This window comes from Gopherus flavomarginatus, chromosome 3 (assembly GCF_025201925.1).
Source record: "Gopherus flavomarginatus isolate rGopFla2 chromosome 3, rGopFla2.mat.asm, whole genome shotgun sequence".
Taxonomy (NCBI): domain Eukaryota; kingdom Metazoa; phylum Chordata; order Testudines; family Testudinidae; genus Gopherus; species Gopherus flavomarginatus.
The window spans coordinates 18925531-18947832 of NC_066619.1; the positions used below are offsets into that span (position 1 = coordinate 18925531).

At 37.4% G+C, this 22302-nt stretch overlaps 1 protein-coding gene across 2 annotated transcripts in view; it reads left to right on the top strand.

Annotated features, from left to right (window-relative positions):
• Window positions 1-22302, top strand: part of DCC (DCC netrin 1 receptor) — a 933783-nt gene that overhangs the window by 820512 nt on the left and 90969 nt on the right. The window contains exons 16-19 of one of the 2 annotated variants that reach the window (XM_050944636.1): window positions 2242-2337; window positions 6116-6354; window positions 11732-11870; window positions 17882-17989. In XM_050944636.1, the coding sequence (XP_050800593.1) occupies window positions 2242-2337; window positions 6116-6354; window positions 11732-11870; window positions 17882-17989 (582 nt within the window). The remainder of the gene's footprint in view (window positions 1-2241; window positions 2338-6115; window positions 6355-11731; window positions 11871-17881; window positions 17990-22302) is intronic. The other variant, XM_050944637.1, reaches the window with a different exon arrangement.

Genomic DNA, 22302 nt, shown 5'->3' on the forward strand with positions numbered 1-22302 from the left:
ACCTGAAAGCAGGAAAGTATCGTGTGTGTGTGTGTGTGTGTGTGTGTAAATGGTTGATGGATAATAATTTAGAGCTCGATAGAGAGTTGTAAGGAAGAATGTGTCTGAATATAGCCTCTGTTTGTGGATTTTCTGTGAACAGATCACATTTTTCTACAAAGAATTTCTTTGAAATTGTTTGCCAAATAATTCTTAGGAATAATTTTTGGTCAGTAGATTATTTGTGAGTAGTTAATTTCAAGTAGTCAATACTGAAAGTTCAAGATGTGTTTTGATTAGACATGTAGATCACGTATGTTTCTTTACAGATTTGTAGAATCATACTGTAAAAGTTGCAGAATACTAGGCATTTTTTTATTATAACAACTACTATATCTTCATATGGAACCTAAAGATTAACAAAGTCAGGTACCCCTAAAGATTAGAAATCTAAGATAATAAGCTAGTGAGTCTCGGAAATCACATGAATATCTGTATTATGTCTCCATGAATATTAAATAATTTCATCATGACGAATGATATTACAGTGAATACCAATTGAAGTAACAACCGTGGAACACTTAGTGTAGAGCATTATTAATGGATAATGCTCCAGTCATTCATTAGCCAGTTTTAAAAATTTAGCTCTTTTTGGAAATGAACAGGGCATCTACCTGAATATTAAACAAATAGTCACAATTTCTTCTCAACATAATATTAATTACAAAATTCAGGGGTACTAGCAGCACTATAGAATATATGTTTAATTATTATTATTTCATTCAGTATTTAGTATAATAATATTTATAATTCTTAACTCATGTAATATTAATGTGGATAAAGTATGTAATTCTACAGCAATTCCTTTGTAACATAACATTAATTCATGTCTTCTCACTTAAAGCATTTGTTTCTGTGAAATAAGGAATCTCAAGAAAGTGGTTCCCTATGTTTGGTCCATATGTGAGCATGCTGCGTTCTTGGTTAAAATTTACATCAATACAATAACAACCAACTTCCTTACTGAAGCAAATGTGGCCCTCAAGGTATCACATGGGAACATGCAGGAGAATGGATTGTTTTATTTTCTTCTGAAAACAGTAGCAAAAAGCATTACGAAACTGACCTACTCTGTTTACTTTCTTTTCTTTCCGGGATATATTTAGAATATTCCTATTGCAACCTATGACACATAAAGGTATCCCAGAATATTCATGTTGACAAAAGTTAGTTCTTGTATGTCAGTATTTCTGTCCTCCACATCCCACACATTTACCGCATAGCCAGAATAGCTGGTTAGCTTTGGGTGTATATCTCTAGATGATTAGTGGTCTTCATTAGTACAACAGTTAGTAAATTATAAATCTCTAATTGCACACCAGAGCGATATACAATGGCTGAATTTCAAGTCAGGGTGCCAGCATTATTCATATATCTCAAGGCTTGATAAATTCTCAATATTAGTAAGATCAACAGTAGTAAAATAGCTATTACCAATGTATTTTCTGTCACAAAGAAGTTAAGGTGTGAGATATACTCCTCAGCAGCAAGCTAGCAATTGTAATGGTATGTGAGTTGGAATTTTGGTTCACAACAAAATCTCCAGCAAAATGGTGTGGGGGGCAGGGGGAGAGGAGAGGCATTTAAAATGCACTCACATGCAAAAAATAAATCAGATATATAGTTAGTGATCTTAAAATCTTGGCCTCAAATCCTTCCCCAAATACCCGGCCTGAGTACCTGGGTGGTGAGCTGGGAACCTCATCAATTATTGAAATGGAATAGCAACCATAGCATCTGTACTGGCAACTTTCCTTCCATATAGGAGCCAGTGGAGCCAATTTCTGATATACCGCTAAATCTATGCTGCACAGTAACATGAAGCAAGACCCCATACAACATGCAGGGGGAGTGTGAGCTCTTGAATGAATCTCCATGCAGAGTTGTGCACCAGTAGTTACTTCTTATAGAAGAAAAGGCTGAACTTGCAGTCCTTACTCAGACAAAACATTCATTGACTTAAATGGGAATGTTGATTAAAGACTGAGAAAGGACTATAAGGTTGGCCTTAAATTAGAAGCCTGAATGGAATGAAAGCAAAAACGTGACAACTTTCTAAGCGGCTCTACTAGCCATTGGTTTAGTTTGAACAGGCGTTCACTTAACATATTTTATTTATTTTTCATGAAAATGCTGATCCAGTCTGATTCAGAGCATTGATTTTAACAATGTATGTTTTGCCTTGTTTGTTTTTGCCTGCAGAACCAAGTTCCCATTATGTAATTTCTTTAAAAGCCTTTAACAACGTGGGTGAAGGAGTCCCTCTCTATGAAAGCGCCACCACTAGATCATTGACAGGTGAGTTGGAAATGTTGATTCTGATTTTGTTCCATATCAGTTATCATTAGCCTTACGTACATATTAGGCAAACTTTTTTGGGAAACCAATAAAGAAAGAGCTCTTCAACATCCAAGTTTCTGCTAAAATAAATCAGATTATTTTTTCCACCCCATTTTAAATGGTTGAACTCCATGGCTGTAAGATAATTAATTAATTACACTTTCCTGAAATATATTTTACAGCAGTAAATTTTCATTAGCTGATATAAAATAATGTAATGCTTGCATATCCGTTAGTAGTTTGATTGAGTTGGCTTGGGAGCAGCATGAATCCCAGAGCAATTTGAATATCTGAAGATCAGGTTACAATTGTGGCTGCTGTCACAAATCAAACACAGAATTTAATTATTTTCTATATCTCATATAATTTTTGCTAAGTTGAAATTCGTTAATTAAAGCCAAGAACAGGCACAGACATAGATAGGGTCAGGTAGCCAGGTCTCAGATAAGATGAAGGAAAGTATTGGAAACAATTAATGACAATATAAACTCACACAAAACAGAATACCCAGTATTAATCAGGCTACTCACTTACCATGCAACATTTTTCTTCATAGATGTATTCTTGGTACAAAAAACAGGGTGCCACTAAGTTTAGGGATCCTTTGGTGCAATCGGACCTTTGTGCATGTATGGGTTTTTGGGATGAGTGGCTGAAACTGCAGAGAGCTGATAACAAAAAGAATAAATACAAAAACAAAAATGATTTTCCTCTGGAGTAACAGCATCATTTGGTAGTGTTTCCTTGTGTTTCACCCACCCTGTTAAGAACTTCCTCAAAGGGAGGAAGCTTATGTCACTGAGAGCAAAAGGACCACTGACAGACAGACTGACTAGGGTGAACCATTAAGGATAATTAAATCAAATGGCAGCACTCTGGCTCCAAATGGAAAACCATCCATTGTCCATATGTGTTTGTGAAGTATTCCCCTAAGAAATCTTGGAAAGTCCCAAAGGTAGGGAAAAACATTCAATGTAAAAGCAAAGGCAACTGTGAGAAACCATATCCAGATTTAATACATAGCCATGAGCATGTGGCTTCAACATTGTTAATATCACTTCTGATGTGGTATCTACAAGGGTCAGTTCTTCCTGCTAGGCATGTGAGATTACAAATGTGTCTTGAAATCTTTATTTGATGAACTTGGTTCAAAATCCATGTTGTTTTTTTATCTTTTGTTCCATGTTGATGCTAGATCAAGAATTATCTATGTGTAGCCTGTGGGGAATTTTTTTTTATGTATGCGTATATATGTGACCTCTCAGAAATGAAATGTTATCCCGATGTGAAAAAGGTATGTCAAGCTTGGGTTCTACTTTGGTGACTTGACCCAAGGACTCTATACTATATGCCACTTTGCATCTTCTCTTTTACTTCTAAGAGCAGCTCTAACAAGGAGCTTCCTATCTAATCTCTTACCCCTCTGGATGCGGCTTCTGAAGCGAGTCAATACCGTTGAGTTATTCATGGAAGAGCATTTCAAAAACTACGTTCAACAAAGTGAGAAACATTTTAGTTGAACTCCCTGAGTGGTTGTTGAACTGACTTGCCCTGAGTGAAAAAGAAAATTTAACTATTGTATTTATTTCAGTGCATAAAAATTGTATATATATAGACAGATATAGAAATTTGTGTGTATAATATATAATCTCAAATGATGTGACAAGCAAAATAAGAATTAAAGGAAGCAGAAACTTTTTTATTGAAGGTATGCAATATCTAAACGACAAATGTCCGAACATGAACAGCAGCAAATAACTCTGTTTTGAAAAGTGGAGGAAGTGTTCAGGGACCTATTTTCAGACACCAAAGGATTATACTGTTTTCAGACACCAAATTCCACTGTTTCTCAGCTAAGTGATGGCATGTTTCAAGAACTGAATTATCTTGAGTGATTGAATCTAATCATTTATTTTGCTAGACCTAGTCTTTCTTCATAATCCTCTGTACAACAGACCTTCAGAATTCAGTTTGTCACTATGAGAGGAAAGAAGAAAGATGCAGTTTTTTTTTGCCAAAATGCCAAATAAATATTACAGTATTAACTATGTAAGCAAAAAAGAAACAAAAATGAAAAGTGTTTATTATGTCACAGCTTATAGACAAATCTCCTTGAAAATTTCAGTTTAGAACTTGGAATTGAAATCTTAATAGTAGCAATATTCTTTGTGACTAGGCAAAGAAGTTTCAACCCATCCTACTATGCAGAATGTCCAAATTAATTTTGGATCTGTAGGTGAACAACCAGATTTCTCTATTTCCCCAAGTATCTATGTTCAAGCTTCTAAAGAAGCTGATGATGGATGAAGCAGCAACAACAACAGCATTAAAAGGTTCATCTAGTTGCTCACCATAAATTTTAAACATGCTTTTCTCCTGTATTTTTTATTCCAAAATCTGTGGTCTCTTGAAGTCCTAAATAATTAATTACAAAAAAAAAGTGATCAAAAAGTGTCAGTTTGAAATACATATAGAGCTGACAAACTGAAGTAATTATCAATTGGAAAATGTCAGATTAATTTGTGCTTTGATTAATTACATAATCTGTTATTTTTCAAAAAATATGGTTGTGTGTACTGTCATAATTACTGCAGCCTGAAATTTTTGGTTGGTAAAATCATAATCTTGTTTTTAAATTGCAAATATATACATATATATATATATATAATTTTAAAAGGTAACATTTTAACATAATGAGACTGCTCTTACCAACATTTTCTGCATTAAGAGGCAGTAGTTATTACCTAAAACTCAGAGGTTAAAAAAAGACGTGCAATGCAATTCTTCTATCAGACTGTTGTAAATCAGGGTTAATTCTGTTGAAGTCAATTCAATTATAATGAAGTGAGAGGAGAATCAGGCCCAGGATGTTCTAGATAGCACTGGCTAACTACCAAGTATGGCTTTCCAATATGGAACTGCATTCTTGGAAATGGAAACAAACTTTTCTGTGTAATAAAACCTACCACAGATTGCCTCTGTGTGTTGTGCTAACTTCACCTACTACTGCATACCATTATGTTCAGTCTATTGATCTGTCTGAAGGCAGCATGATCACCAAATGCATAAAAGAAGTGTGCTTATGTCTCGAGGAAACACGCTCAGAGATGAAAACAACAATCCGCATATCCATACCTGGATGCATACATTTATCATGCTGGCATTATTAAATCAACAAATATGGACCTCCATCTTGGTATTAAAATTATGTTCTCTTTTGCCTGACAAATATTTAAGCAGATGTAGAAGTGCTCCTTTGAATAGCATTAAAAGAACAAAAGAAGCTGCAGAGAGAGAGAGAGAGAGAAAAGCATAGGTAACTCCTACACACATCAGAGTGTCTTTTAAAATGACACTATTTTGTACGTGTTTTTAATAATGTATCATTTATGTATTTCAATTTTATTACTGCAAAGTAAATCATTTTAAGGAGAAACAATGCATTTCAACTTCATTTTGGAGCCAAGAAAAGAAAGCACACCTGGAAGTATTTGAACAAGCCATGCAAAATAATATTAATTGCTAGTTAGCTTTATTTATAATAATGTAAGTGAAATGTTATATATATATAAATATAATCTTTTTCAATTAATGCCTCTCTTTCTGTTCTTCTCCTGTTCCCCTCTCATCATTTAACCCATTGTGATGTGTATCCACTGGTGATTGTTTTGTTTTGTTTTTGTTTTAACTGCTATTCTTTTTTTTTTGAATGCTCATTTGGTGGTTTTTGACCCAGATCCCATTGATCCATTAGAAGTTGATTTTTATCCTTTGCTTGATGATTTCCCTACCTCAGTCCCAGATATCTCCACCCCCATGCTCCCACCAGTAGGTGTCCAGGCTGTTGCACTTACCCATGATGCAGTGAGAGTCAGCTGGGCAGACAACTCTGTCCCAAAGAATCAAAAGACTACTGAGGTTCGCTTTTACACTGTCCGTTGGAGAACCAGCTATTCTACAAGTGCTAAATACAAGGTGAAGTTATAAAGGGTTATGAATTGATGATCTGCGATTTCTTGTGTTCATATTTTATTTGATAATAACCTGAATCTACCATTTCTGTACTTCACTCAGGAAAAACTCCTCATATAATCAATGGGAGATTTGTCCTGAATAGCAAGCATTTAATAGGGTCACAAATATATATAGTTTGGAGTTCTTTTAAGAGTATTTATTGGTCTGAAAATGCCACACTAAAAATCTAATTGTTGAAAATTCTGATCTTTAATTTTAGATATCATATGTAAGTTAGAAAGTCATTGATTAGACAGCATAATGCCCAAGAATGAAACTGGGTTGCCAATTTCAAATCAGCCACAACACTGGAAATCCCTGCTTTATTATATTAGCAACAAACACTCAAAAAACACAGAAAAGAACAGAAAACTTCTCAGTTTGGAAGTACCTTGTAATAGCATGAATATCCTACTGCCTGTAAATGAAAGATGTTTTCAAACACTAATGCCAACAAAACAATATAAAATATATATCTGGGATAGGATAGGAGAGAAAATAATGATAATTAATACTTAATAATGCTTGGCACTTGTACAGCACAGAAAGTGACAATCACTAACCTGAAAAAAATAAACTCTATCAATTTACATACTGGGGCTTGCTAGCAGTGTAGTAAGCTCCAGTGTAGAAGAATTAAGGCTTCTGAAATAGTGTCATTTTGTATTTTGATGTAATTATACCCATTGAGAGATTTATTCCCATTCCCACTAAAATGTGGAATACAGTAGAATAAGCTATAGTTTTATTAATTTAGTTTCTATAGTAAGAGCAAGGATCTAAAGAGCACAACATTATTTATTCTGACATTTAGACAATGATAAAATTGCCCACGTTGTCACTGTATGTTCATCATGTGCCGGCCCAATGGAAAATTGCAGGTGCCAAACAAAAAATATGAAGATAGCTTTGTTAGTGTCATCTCAGTAGAGCCAAGGGACCATATTTATGTAGAATGAATTTAATAGGTTAACTATGTTTGCCTGAGACACTCCACCCTGTCAGTACCCTGTTTCTTGCTGGGAAACTGTTAAAATGGATAAGTGGAACTCACTGAAGAAACTAAGTTATTACAGCACATTGATATAGGAAGGAACCCTAGGAATGGTCAAGTCTGGAAACAAAGGCTTAGGTTGAGATAAAGTAACTGTATGGGCAACCAAACCTGATAGAAAAACGTAAGGTGGGGTGATCAGATAGGGTTACTTTGAATGAACCGGACTACAAAAGAGCTGACTCATGTTGATTCCAGCTGGAAGGAGAAGTATGGAAATTAGAGTTTATCCAGAATTCAAGACAGTCTCCAAATCTGCTTTATTTTTTTTTGTTTAGCCAATCTGTAGCTGAAATGTCATGAACTGGTTGTCACAGTTTCCAAGTAACTGCATCTGTATCCCCTCCTCCATGGTCCATTTAGAGTGACCAGTCAGGCCTAAGGTCTCCAGAGTTCACCTGTCTCTGGGCAGGGAACTTTGTCCCATTCCCTTCTGCCTGGAGGTTTTAAGGCTGTACAGCTCCCTGCCTTACACTCTGATACCCCCGAAAGCCACTTTGCCTAAAGGCTGCCCCATGTGTTTCTTTTTCTCTGAGGGCTATGAACAGTGTTTTGCTAACAGTTACAGTACCATACAGCTCTCTTTAGGCAAGCACATTTATTCTTACAGTAAAAGCATTAAGAGAAAACATACAAAAACCAATAAGTTTCTATCCGCATGCAAAAAGCTTACCAAAAGTCACCCATCAATCTTCTGAGGCCCTGGCAAGACCAAAGTCTTTCCAATCCGCAAGGGTTGGGGCCCTTGGACAGAAAGTTCTGTCCATTAGCGGGATCAGAATGAAGGCCCTGAGTCAATTTAAACACAGCTTTTTTAATGCGAAAAGCCATGTATTTGTCTCTTAGTCTCTGGAAAATCCAGACTGAATCTCCCCAGGGAGTGGTACCTCTCTGGAGGAGTTTACATTGTGAGTGATTCACCTTAATAGTTCCCTCTCCTCCCAATCCCCCACTATTTTAGTTCTTGGAGCAGCTCTGGTAACACTCCCCTGTGGAGCAGAACACAGTCAGACATACAATCCCTGGCCCACGGGGGTTGTATGTATACAGCAGGGGTCGGCAACCTTTCAGAAGTGGTGTGCCAAGTCTTCATTTATTCACTCTAATTTAAGATTTCACATGCCAGTAATACATTTTAATGTTTTTAGAAGGTCTCTTTCCATAAGGTCTATAATATATAACTAAACTATTATTGTATGTAAAGTAAAGAAGGTTTTAAAAATGTTTAAGAAGCTTCATTTAAAATTAAATTAAAATGCAGAGCCCCCCAGACTGGTGGCCAGGACCTGGGCAACGTGAGTGTCACTGAAAATCAGCTCGCGTGCTGCCTTCGGCACTCGTGCCATAGGTTGTCTACACCCAGTATACGGTGTTAATACAATGTTTCCCCCAAAGATGCTGCATACAGTTGCAATATCTGTCACACTAGTCTATTCCTTTGTTATTTCCAGGTCTGCCAGAAGCAGCAATCTCACAACTTTACTTTTAATTAAAAAGTCACAATGAATGTATGTTCACTCAAAGCCTGTTTTGTCTAGAATATGTTCAACCCCAGCCTGTTTGCCAAATATTTTGGGTAGGTCTACACTACAGCCTAAGTCAATATAATTTATGTTACTCGGGGATGTGAAAAAGATTCTCCCTTCCCTACCCTGAGTGACGAGTTTTGTACTGTCCACACTGGCCCCATGTCAGCGGGAGATGCTCAACTGCTGACATAGCTTCCACTTCTCGTCAAGGTGGAGTAATTATGCTAGTGGGAAAGCACTCTCCCATCAGCATAGCATGTCTTCACCAGATGCACCACTGGAGCACAGCTGTGCAAGTGTAGTTCTGTAGTGGAGACCTGACCTTTGTTTTGTTCCTGTCCTTTCATCCTGAGCATGTGAAATATCTGAGCAAGTTTGAAAAAAAAAAGTTTAATTTCTGTAGTGCTCTTTTTCCTCTTCCTCTTCTTCTTTCCTATTTGGGGTTGGCAGCTTTTATAGCCTTTTTCCAGAACTCATGATAGTATGCTTACTGTCATGCAAATTGGTCTCCATAAGGTCAGTGTAACCGGGTGGACTCACCCCCGCATCGCCTCCTACTGGTCATCCTCGGGAATTAGCTCAGTCCAGTGTCCAGAGCGCCCTCTGCAGGCTGGTGATCTGCTTTTCAGCTACTGGCCCCATGTCCCTCCCTGGACCCAGTGCCCTTTTACATAGGGTGCTGCCCCCTGGCAGTGACCCCTTGCTCTCAGGGTCTCCCCTCCCTAGGGAACCCCCGCCCTCTATTCCCACCTTGCCTCAGTGTGTGGCTACTGCCAGTCATTGTCTAGCCCCACACCCTGGGGCAGACTGCAGTATTAGCCAACTCATCACTGACAAGGAGGGTTTGGACCTGCTGCCTTGGCCTACCCCTGGGCTGCACCTTGCAACCCCCAGTACTAGCTCCCTGCAGCCAGGCCCTTCTCCCTCTACAGGCAGAGGGAGGCTGTTTGTGCTCCTGGCTTCTCTGCTTTATATAAGGGCCTGTTGCTCAGTTTGGGGCGTGACCCCAGCTGCCGCCACTTCCCCCAATCAGCCCAGCCTAAAAGGCTGCTTTCTCCAGCCCCAGCCCTTTTCCAGGGCTGTTTTAACCCTTTCAGGGCTGGAGCAGTGGTCCACCCTGCTACAGTCAGCTTATATCTAGTCCAAATACTGAGTCTTTGGCCTCCCCCTTGGTCATCTTCCATCAACAATCATTGCAAGGGCCATCCTACCAATATAGCTCTGATTTCTACAGTGCTGTCTATAAGATTTAGCTTCCTTCAGTCATGCTGTATAGTTTCTTATTCGACAAATAGTCCCACTTAAGTCAGTGGGCTACTTATGGTGAACAGTACTTCCCACCACAGTGAAATCTGTCCCATAGTTTAAAACCTCATGCTAATGGTCAAATTTTGCCACTTTTACTCCACGAGTTGACATCTTGATTTCACTAGGATTACTCACAGGGTGGGAGACTATTGAATGAGTGAAAATCCTAGTCTCAAAGAAGTCAACTACAAATCTCTCATTATCTTGTATAGGACTAGGATTTCTCCCAGTGAGTATAAAGATGACAGAATTTGGCTCTGAATACAGAAGCTTGTTTGTTTAACTGCTGTGCAAAGCCTCAGTGTGAATGCTTGTGGAGTAGCAAAGCAAAGTAGTATTCTGCACTGTCTTGTAAGCTAATTGTAACATTTTAAAAGATTTAACTTGCATCTTTAGGGCTGATGATTAATGTCAACAAGAGGGTGACATTATTGGTGAATACCAGAGAGTTAAATAGTTCCAAACACATACTACCAAACAGTGAAAAAGGATCCATTCTGATGATGAAATTCAGAAGTTTTGCATAATTGGGCATAAATTTCACTCACCCACTCCAGTGGTTCAGGCATCATTTGGCAGATTTTAGGCCATCAGCTATATCACACAAGTTAAAGATTTACAGCTCAGTAAAATGAGCTGAGATTGCATGTTATACTGGATGTGGCATGCCGTCAAGTCTCATTGCTGTGAGTAGGCATGGAAGATGCTCAGCACCTTACTGGAAGTGCCTAACTCTTCAGAAATTGGGCCCAATATGATGGGGCTCATAATGCTCTGAAAACACAGATTGAGTTTCATTCAATTTTCACCCATTTTATCCTGCAATTTTCTTCTGGCTCTACTCATGTGATAAAAATGTGCTGTGCCTCTTAAGTCATTTCTTAGAACAGGCTGAGATCAGGTAAATCTACATTATAAAAATGTAATATACACATCAATTGTAGTTTATATACCTGTGCTTAACATACTGTAGTGAACCAGATAAATAATACATATTTAAAATATAAAACACAAAGAAAATACATATTTAAACAAACAAAAATACAAGACTGAAAAGTTCTAGTTTGTATAAGAAATTAAATGCATATTCATCCAAGAAACTTAGAAAGACCAGAGCGCCTTAGTTAGAACCATTCTAGTGAGAAAAACAGGTTGTGAGGAGGAGAATTTCCTTACCTTAGTTAACTGTCTAAATTATAGAAAGCAAGTTTAGTATCTTATTTATAATACTAATAATAGTTCCACTCAAATACATGCTACAGTGTCAAGGTTATTTCTGTCCTCAGAAAAGTATGCTTACAAAAGGAATTTAGTGTTACTGTATTATGCTCTTCCATTTTCTCTGTTATATGGAGAAAGTGTGTGGAAGTTAGTTTTCTAGGATTGCATTTTTCAAGTCTTACTTGCTTAAACGTATATTTGTTTTCCTCTTTCCCCCCTTTTGTAGTCATCAGATACAACAGCTTTGAGCCATAGCGTAATAGGCCTTAAGCCAAACACTATGTATGAATTCTCTGTCATGGTAACAAAAGGTCGAAGGTCAAGCACGTGGAGCATGACTGCACATGCCACAACATATGAAGCAGGTATGTCTAGATATTTTGATAGCTTTAAAAGTGATTTTGTTTCAAGATGCCCATATTAGTGTAAAATAGTTAGGAATTTTCAAAATCTGGAACTGACTAAATATATTGAAATTCCTGAACTACTGCTGATATATATAACTTTCATGCCAGTGAAACAAATCATCAGTGAATATTAAAAGCTAAATTTCTTTTCTTCACTTTTTTCTATGGGCAACAAAACAGCAGGCGTTTAATTCTCCTTCAAAGTTACTCAAAGCCAAGATGTTGGAATTTAGTAAATGGATCATAAGTATAGTGAGCTTCAAAAATCCTTTTCACTAATGATGTGACTTAGTTGGCATTCAGTTTTCAAAGAAAACTGAAATCAGATGAGAACAATGATGGAAATAGTCTTCTGTGACTAGGATGGCAGCTTTGTTAGTCTCTCTCATTTATTAATTTATAGAAGGCTACTAGTACTGGCTCAAGTGTGTGTGATTCTGTCCTAGCCCTCTAGTGCCTCTGGGAATGGTTCAAATACTGATGCCAGCTAATAGAGGTTCTTTTTGGCTGAAGAGGTAAAGATGCTTTTGAAGCCAGAGGCCCACAGTTCTGTTCACTATATGTGCAGTTCTGTGGACTCTGGAGGTGTTTGTAAGTGGACATTACATAGATGGATTAAAGATCCTGAACTGGAGTTACAGCAGCTGGTACAGCTACAAAATTAAACAAAAAATGTACAATGAAATTGAGCAGGCTCTTCAAATTACATGTTATTTACAGCTACAACCTTTCTACCTGTAGGACATCTTGTCTCATGTAAGAGGCTCACTGCCTGGATGGATGAGGCTCCTTGGATGACACCAGGGTTTAAATTCAGCCAGAACCCACCAGAGTGGAGCTCTATTAAATATTTTCAAACATGTGGGAGCCCCAGAGCTTAGGGCTTCAGCCCCATGGGAAGCACCAGGGCTGGAGGCTTAAGCCCCATCATGCACCGTGGGTACTGAAGCCCCAGTGCCCCGCTTATCCGCTGAAGGACAAAAGCCTACAGTCCCGAGCCTAGAATGAGAATGAGAATTTAAGCCCTGGATGACACTCCCATTATTTTCATACCTACTTCTGTATTCAGGCCCCTACTAGTCACCATTATTCTTCCCCTGTTATTAGAATTATTATTATATCATTGAATAGGTATTAGGCATAAGGATTTTATGTAGCCGCTGGCCTCAGATGCTCAGTGGGGTCTCTCAGGAATACAACTATGTTAGCTACTTCAGACTTTGAGGAAAAGTATTGCTTGGGTAGCAGTCATGTAATATTTATTGTAAGATAACAACTCCAGGAAGCTGAATGAACGTCTATTAATAGGGCTGTAGAGTTAGGAGGTCTCTGGCTGGGACCTTTATTTCTGTCTACAAGGAAAAGGAAGCTAAGGAGCTTGTCAGGTCCCAACCTTTCTATTTTCCTTCCACTCTGTTCTCCCTTAAAAAAACAGAGAATGATACCTTTTCTCTGGGTTTTGTTTTTTAACTGTCATATTAATGACATTAATGGTGAAGTGTATCCCAAAGTATAGAAATCTATTGAATGGTTAAAAGCAATGCTCTACAGCAGTGATACTCACATTGAGGCTTGTGAAACACAAGGGACTCTTTAAAGTGTCTCCTGAGGTTCTTTGCAGTACATGATATTAAAACAGTGTATGATTTCATTATTAACCAATTTAAGTTATTAACTAGTCAGGATGCTTTTACTATGTTATTAACCAATTAAGTTATTAAATTGCACTCAGTTATTCACTTATTTTCTGTGAGAATCATATGTATAAAATATATAAATGAAACAATGAATTCACACTGTTGTGGCTCTTTTGGGTAATGTTGATCACTAATTTGGCTCCTGAACCACTGAGGTCTGAGCATCACTACTCTACAGAATGATTAGTATTTTCTATTAAATTCTATATGTGTTTAGAATAAATTATTCATCTTCCTCCTTGAGGCTCTTCAGAAGAATTGCTTTTGAGTCAAGCCAATGAGCTGCCTTGCCGCAGCATAGGGAGAACCACATAATCTAAACAGGGAGAAGAGCAGGCAGGGAGTTTCTTAAATGCACTTACAAAACTTGATCTCTCTTGTTCACAGTTTTTTTTCATTTTGTGTTTTGCCCTCCAGAGTAGGCCAGTCTTTCTTCTGATTAGGTAGGCCTTCTACAGAGCTGGTAGATCTTCCACAAACTAAGTGGCTCATAAGACTGTGGATATACTGTGCTGTTCAGTTACCTTATTGTATTTCCCATGCTCAATAAAAAGTGGATGAGTAAAAGAGTATGATATTTTCCTTTTTAACTGACTATTGATTCTAGTATATAAACTTGGATGGCTGTGTAGTATGTGTGATTATTTTCTGTGCATGACAAAAAACAGCAAAAGTACAATAGTTACAACCAAAAATGAACATTTACCAACAGATGTCAAATGTGGAGATGTCTGCTGGTAAATATTGACCTTTTAAAGGCAACTACTGACACATCAGTTATTTCTCAGGGGGAAACTCAGTGGAAATATATGTATCTTTAGATTTTCCTGTGTGGTTGACATACAATTGATTAAACCAGAGATGCAGCTGCATTAGCTAAAGGGATCCTTTATTTCTGATCTTTATTGCCTATTTTGTACCCATTCTGCATGTGGGAGTTAATGAAAACTGAGAACAAAATTTAGTCTTTTAATTTTACTCACAATTCCTTATGTTCACAATCTATTGAATCCCAGACCCCAAACTTCAGTTTTTCAACAGAAATTGATGAGCCAACATCATAAACAGGTTATTAGTTGAATGTTTTTTATGAAGCACAACCCACTAGATGCTATTGTTATTACACTAATTTTCCTAGTTAAGTGTGCAAGGATGCCATACTGTAAATATATATAGGTTAAGAGATTGAAGAACTAAGACTGTGCATTATGTGCCTAATTTTGGAAATCCTTATTTGAATATTTTGGCCCTACTAAATAGAGAAATGAAAAATCTTAACATGACCAGGCTCATCTATAAGGAAACCCAATAGAATAGTTAAAGTTAGCATCCAATAGCCATTAGGCCTCACCCAAAACATCAGTGAATGATCGTCTCACCTATTTATCAATGTATCAATATTAATTATAATGTGAGCTTCCTTTTTACATCTTTCTTGATTGTTTCAGATCATTTTTTGAATATCGTCATTTGTCACATTAATTATAAGATTAGCTAATCAGTATTCTGTTGAATCCTGTATTCGGTATTCTAATAATCCTTTCTTTATTAAGTGTGTGTTTGTTCATTTGTTTTACAGTATTTAGCATCATTATGTATTTTTCATTTTGGGTCAGATGTTCAGTTAGAACCTCTTTGTTTAATATAGATTTTCTTCTAATGTAACATCAACCCAACCAAATTTTTAGAAACAATATTTTAAAAAATAATGACTTTGAGGCAGATTTTCAAATATTCAAAAACTTCACATAGTGGAAGTCTGGTAGGAGATGGTGAATAGAGCTGTGGAGCTCACACTGCATTGCTCTGTTCTTTTTCTATTCTGCACATGCCTTTCACAATGAGCTGTGTGACTGCTCTAAGGGTATGTCTGTACTGCAAGCCAAGGTATGATTGCAGCATGTGTAGGCATACATGTATTAGATTTACCTGCAATAGCACAGCTGAAAATAGCACTGTAGGTCTGAAAATGTAACTGTGGATGGGGAATCATCATTAAGTTGGTCTATTTCCAGTGAGGTCCCTCAGGGAGCAGTTCTTGGACTTAACACTGTTTAACATAAGGAAACATAAAATCATCACTGACCAAGTTTGCAGATGACACAAAAATTGGGCAAATGGTAAACAAGGAAGAGAATGGGTCTGAGCGATCTGGATCACTTGGTAAACTGGGTGCACGGAAACAATATATATTTTAATAGTCTAAAGGTAAATATATACATCTAGGAATGGAGAATATAGGCAATACTTACAGGATGGGGGACACAGTGACCTTGAAAAACATTTTATGGTTGTGGTGGATAATCACCTGTACGTGAGGTCCCAGTGTGACGGTGTTGCCAAAAGAGCTAGTGTGATCTTTGGATGAATATAGGGGAATCTTGAGAAAGAGCAGAGGTGTTTTTCCCCTATATTTGGCAATGTTTTTTCTGCTGCTGGAATACTGTGCCCACAACACAAGAGGAATACTGATAAATTGAAGAGACTTCAAGTAAGAGCCACCAGAATTATCAACGGATTAGAAAATTTGCCTTAGAGTGATAAACTCAAAGAGCTCAATCTGTTTAACTCAATAAAGAGGCAGTTAAGGGCTGATGTGATTACAATCTGTAAGGGTCTACATGGGGAACCCACTATTTTATAATGGGCTCTTCAATCTAGCAGAGAAAGGTATTACCCAGTTCAGTGGCTGGAAGTTGAAACTAGAAAAATTCAGACTGGCAATAAGGTATAATTTTTAACAATGAGGGTAATTAACTATTGGAACAATTTAACAAAGACTGCTGGTAGATTCTCCATCACTGACAATTTTTAAATCAAAATTGTTTGTTTTTCCAAGTTATACGGTTTAGGAGTTATTTTGGGGAAGGTTCTGTTGCCTGTGTTAAGCAGGAAGTCAGACTACATGATCACAATGGTCCCTTCTGGCCTTAGAATCCATGAATATATGAATGAATCTAGGAAAGAGGCATAGTCTTCATCATGGCTGTACAAGCACACCAGGGATCCTGGATACCTACTTGCATTGCTAGCCCACATTAAAGCCCATGTCACTGCATCTACACAGCTATTTTTAGTTATGCTTGCATGGGTAAAGCTAGCATGGTTACAGCTACCTATGCTGAAATCACACCTTAGATTGCAGTATAGACATTCTCTAAGGGCTTCTCTTCACCACAAAGAGATCAAAGCTGCTGCAATCGATGTAGCAGAGGTTGATTTAGCAAGTCTAGTGAAGACCCGCTAAATTAATGGCACAGCACTCTCTGGTTGACCCCGGTACTCCAGCTCTCGAAGAAGAGTAAGGGAAGTCAACCAGAGAATATCTCCCATTGACCCAGCTCAGTGAAAACACTGGGGTAAATTGACCTAAACTACGTCGACTCCAGCTACGTTATTCATGTAGCTGGATTAGTGTAATTTAGGTCAATTTACCCTGGTAGTGACAACAAGCCCTAAATTAACACATACTATATTATACCCCAAATACTGAACAGCTGGCTCAGGAAAAGTATAGCTCAGTACAGTCCTGATAACATTCTTTAACAATAACCACTCCCTCATTTCTCCACTCTGCTGATAGTCCGTACACCACCAGAAGATCCCATGATCATCCGTAAGCCTAAAATGATCCATCCCAAAGCCACTCTGCAAGATTATGTGGCAAACATGCAATGGAAATGCAGCATAAAGAAGGCACAATACACTCACAGACCCAGCCTGCTATATTTAATGGGATATATTGCTCTATTTAGGACTCCTTTTGTACTATTCTTACACAATACTCCCAGGACTTTGCTACTATACCCATGTTACACGTATTGCTACTATATCCATGTTTCATGTTAGATGTATTTTCTTTTCATTTCATACATGGTGACAGGCACCTAAAATATCTTTGTAATATGATAGTAGCAGTGGTATTAATATTAAATATGGTGATGCCTTGAGACCCCAACATGTAAAATGGGTGCTTAAATACCACACTGATGCATGAAAGATGAGAACCAAAGTGAAATGGAATGAGATAAAAAGGATCCACATTTCCAGAAGTACCCATAACCAATGGAATCATACAATAGTTTCCCTTAAAAATCTAGGTTTTAGTTCTCAACATATATTACCTGAGAATGTATCTGTAATGCATGAGCAGATCTAAGAAAAGAGGTAAATGCAGAATGAGTAGCTTATGACTGATGTAGCATTTTAAGGAAAACAAGTATATAGCTGAGAATCTGATTGTTTGTGTTCTATTATTTCCATTCTTTTAAGCACCAACCTCTGCACCCAAGGATTTGACAGTCATTACTCGGGAAGGGAAACCTCGAGCTGTCATTGTCAGCTGGCAGCCTCCATTAGAAGCCAATGGAAAAATTACTGGTAAATGTTTTTATTATCCCATGTCTATCTTTTTATTTTACAGCTCTCTTCACTTTCTGGTTTCATTCCTCAGTTATTCTTCTTACATCTTTGTTTGTTTCCACTATAATATTTCATCTGAACTTACTTTTTTTTCTCATAGAAGTGCTGAGTTGTGTTAGTTGTTAATTCAGTGCCGGCGTTACTGTGAGGTGGAGAATTGAGAGAATATAAATCCTTTAGTTTTCATTGCTGAAGGCATTAATATACTTTCTAAATGTAGTAATTCCAAGCAAAGGTCTTCTGGTGGCAATTAGAAATGACTAATAAAAAGTAGCTTGTTTGTCAATAATGTAATACATAAAGTATATAATGATAGGTTGCTTAGTACAACACATAAATGGTAGGATTTGTTGTAGATGTTGAACTTTATAATAACAATTTAAAGCACTGATGATCAGAAAAACTCTAATATTGACTGACAAGGACTGAACTTAATGGATGCTTCACAAAGACAAATTTTATTGTTCAAAATATTGCTGATAACATCAATGCATAATTAAGGCATCCATTACAAGCACATAGTGTTAATTTAGTATGAAAGATATAATAGACTCTATCAGAGATTTTGCATCTAAATGATCACTTTAGGATTTTAATACACATCTAAGAGACATATAATTATTATGACAAATAGCATTCAACTTAAAAATGTGCACATAATGGTTTAATTAACACAAACTATTGGGTTAGACATTTGGAAGTCATGCAGCATATTTTCTGTATGTCAGAGATAGTCTGTGTATGTCACCATACTACTAATAATTCCTGACACACATCGCTCAAGCATCCTGAACTATAAATGTTGGCACAAGAATCCTTCTAAATATAAATTAGATGTGAGTAATTCAAAGCCTATTGTATCCGATTCTCATCCTGTGTAAATCAACATATTTCCATTGGCTTTGGTAGAACTAGGGTGGTTTACACCAGTGGAGAATCTGGTCCAGTATTACCAGTAAAATAAGGTATATTGGGTTCTGTCAGGAAGTTTCCCAGGGATAATACACCTCAGATTGGAAATACTCCATTCATTATTTCCCTGTACATTATATTCAGTACTTTACACTCAATGACCACATCCAAAAGAAAGGCATGCTAAAGATAAGCATTTTCACAGAAAATGGTTTTTCTAATATTAACCCAATTTCAGAGGAAAAAATGGTCATTTTAATTGGCAGTCAGTGGTCCTGAGTCTTCTCTCTGTTCTGCTGTGTAACTGCATTGTCTTAAATAGAATTACTCCTGATTTCCATAAGTGTAAGTGAGAGAAGAATCAAAGGCAGTAACTTTAATGAAGTTTCTTATTTACAGTGTTGTGAGAGCTGATTTTGCTTGAAAATATCCATGGACGACTATTCTTCTTTGTGGAATTGTTTGAAAAATGAGACTTACAGAAAATCTTTAATGCAGCCAGGAGTGGCCAAATGTTATTTAGAAATGTCAAGCAAAGGCAAAACAACCAAAACTCTATATCTGCAAATACTTAAGCAAGTGTGTAACTTTATTAATGTGACTAATCCCATTGAATGGTTTGTAATATGTTACATAGTAGAGGTAATATCTGACACATGACACTCATATCATCATCACAAAGACAAACCTAAATGGGCTGACTGATACATGACTACAAAGAACTTTCATAGTTAGAACAACCTCTAAATAACTGCATACAATCCTGTAAACATAACCCTATCATACAATGCAAAAATCTTAAAAGTACAATCATGGCCTTTCATTCTGACATTATTTTTCCATGCATTAATACACCAATTCATTTGGAAACAGGGGCTTGCAAAGATTATTTTATTTTAAAGTCAATAGAGGGATATTGATGATGATATTTATGTTGATTTGCACCTGCTGAAGATTTAGACACAAGAAGTTGCCCAAGAATTAGAGTAGTCAAGGAAATTATTTCTATAGGCAATTGTTATTTCACGTTAGTTCTGTTATTCTAAGGGATACTATAATTTCTGTTTCTGTGGGCTTGCATCTTATGTTTTAAGATAATACCATAAGGCTTAATCCTGCAATCCTAACCAAACCCATCTTTACCCATGTGGAGTCTCATGTAAGTTGGTGGGGGTCCACAAAAGCATGAAGGTCCCGTCATAGGTCTGGTTGTCGGATCAGGGACTTAATTTGCTCATAGTACAATTCTTGTGATTTTAGTCACTTTGGTTTTATATATAAATACTTATTTTTTATTTTTTGTGTGTTTTACAATTATTGTGGCTTTATATGGTGGAATTTTATAAGTTACATAAGAACATAAGAATGGTGATCGCTGTTTCTTGTGTTATGTGAAAGGGTAAATAACACTTCCTTATTCACTTTTCTCCACACCATCCATAATTTGATAAACCTGTATCAATTCCTACCTTAGCTGCCTCTTTTCCAAGATGAATAGCCCCAGTCTTTTTAATCTCTCTTCATACGGAAGCTGTCCCATACTGCTAATCGGGGTGCTGGGAGTAGAGGTACTGGGAGTGCAGCAGCATCCCCTGGTGTGAAGTGGTTTCCATCATATATGGGAGTTTGCTGTTTTGTTCAGTGGCTTTCAGCACCTCCACTATAAAAACGCCACCGTTCCTACTTGTATTTGTTGCCCTTCTCTGAACTTTTTCCAATTCTAATATATCTTTTTTTGAGATGGGGCAAACAGAACTGCACGCAGTATTCAAGATGTGAGTGTAGCATTGATTTATGTAGTGGCATTATGATATTTTCTGTCTTATTATCTATCCCTTTCCTAATGCTCCTAACATTCTGTTAGCCTTTCTGACTGCCATTGCACATTAAGCAGGTGGTTTCAGAAAAATATCCAAAATGACTCTGTGACAGGTTAGGTCACAGAAACCCCCTTATGAACTGCCACCTGATGTGCTGAGACTACCTCTGAGCCCGTTTTCCATGGCAGCTTGGAACTTCAGTACCCTCTTTTGTTGAGCCAGACACACTAGCCTGCTGCAAACACAGACCTAGGTTTGAAGCACGTCCCCCAAAAGCTGCAGACTTAACTGAAAACAGCTTAAGAAGTGCTCCTGTCTTTAGCACCCAGATGGGATCCAAACCCCAAATAAATCTGTTTCACTCTGTATAAACCTTATGCAGGGTAAACTTATTAATTGTCCACCTTCTATAACACTGATAGAGAGATATGCACAGCTGTTTGCTCCCCCAGGAACTAATTACTTGTTCTGGGTTAATTAATCAGCAAAAAGTGATTTTATTAAATATAAAAAGTAGGTCTTAAGTGGTTCCAACTAATAACAGACAGAATAAATTAAATTACAAAGCAAAATAAAACAAAAACAATGCAAGTCTAAGCCTAATACATTAGGAAACTAAATGCAGGTAAATCTCACCTTCAGAATGTTCCGATAAGCTTCTTTCACAGACTAAACTCCTTCCTAGTCTGGGTCCAGCAATCACTCTCACTCTCTTTCCTGTAGTAGGTGACTTCTGGGTACCCTTCTGGCTCTGTCAATCAAGCGTTCTTAAAACTACAATACCCATCTGGAGAAGTCAAGAAACAGATAGACCCAGAAGTCACCTACTACAGGACAGGCCCAACAAAGAATGCCATCACCTATAGCCCCCAACTAAAACCTCTCCAGCACATCATCAAGGATCTACAATCTATCCTGAAGGATGATCCCTCACTCTCACAGACCTTGGGAGACAGGCCAGTCCTCATTTTCAGACAGCCCCCCAACCTAAACCAAACACTCACCAGCAACTACACACCACACAACAGATACACTAACTCAGGAACCAATCCCTGCAAAAAACTGCATTGCCAACTCTGTCCGCATATCTATTCAAGAGATGTCATCATAATACCTAACCCCATGAACCACACCATCAAGGGCTCATTCACTTGCACATCTACCAATGTGATATATGCCACCATGTGCCAGCAATGCCCCTTTGCTATATACATTGGACAAAGTGGACAGTCTCTTGCAAAAGAATAAATGGACTCAAATTAGACATCAAGAATTGTAACAGTCAAAAAACAGTAGGAGAACACTTCAGTCTCCCTGGACACTCAATAACAGACTTAAAAGTGGCCATTCTTCAACAAAAAACTTCAAAAACACACTTCAATGAGAAACTGCAGAACGGGAACTAATTTGCAAACTTGACACCATGAAATTAGGTGTGAGTGGCTGGGTCACTACAAAAAATAATTTTCCCTCTGTTGATATTCACCCCTTCTTGTCAACTGTTGGAAATGGGCCACATCTGCTGTAATTGAATTGGCC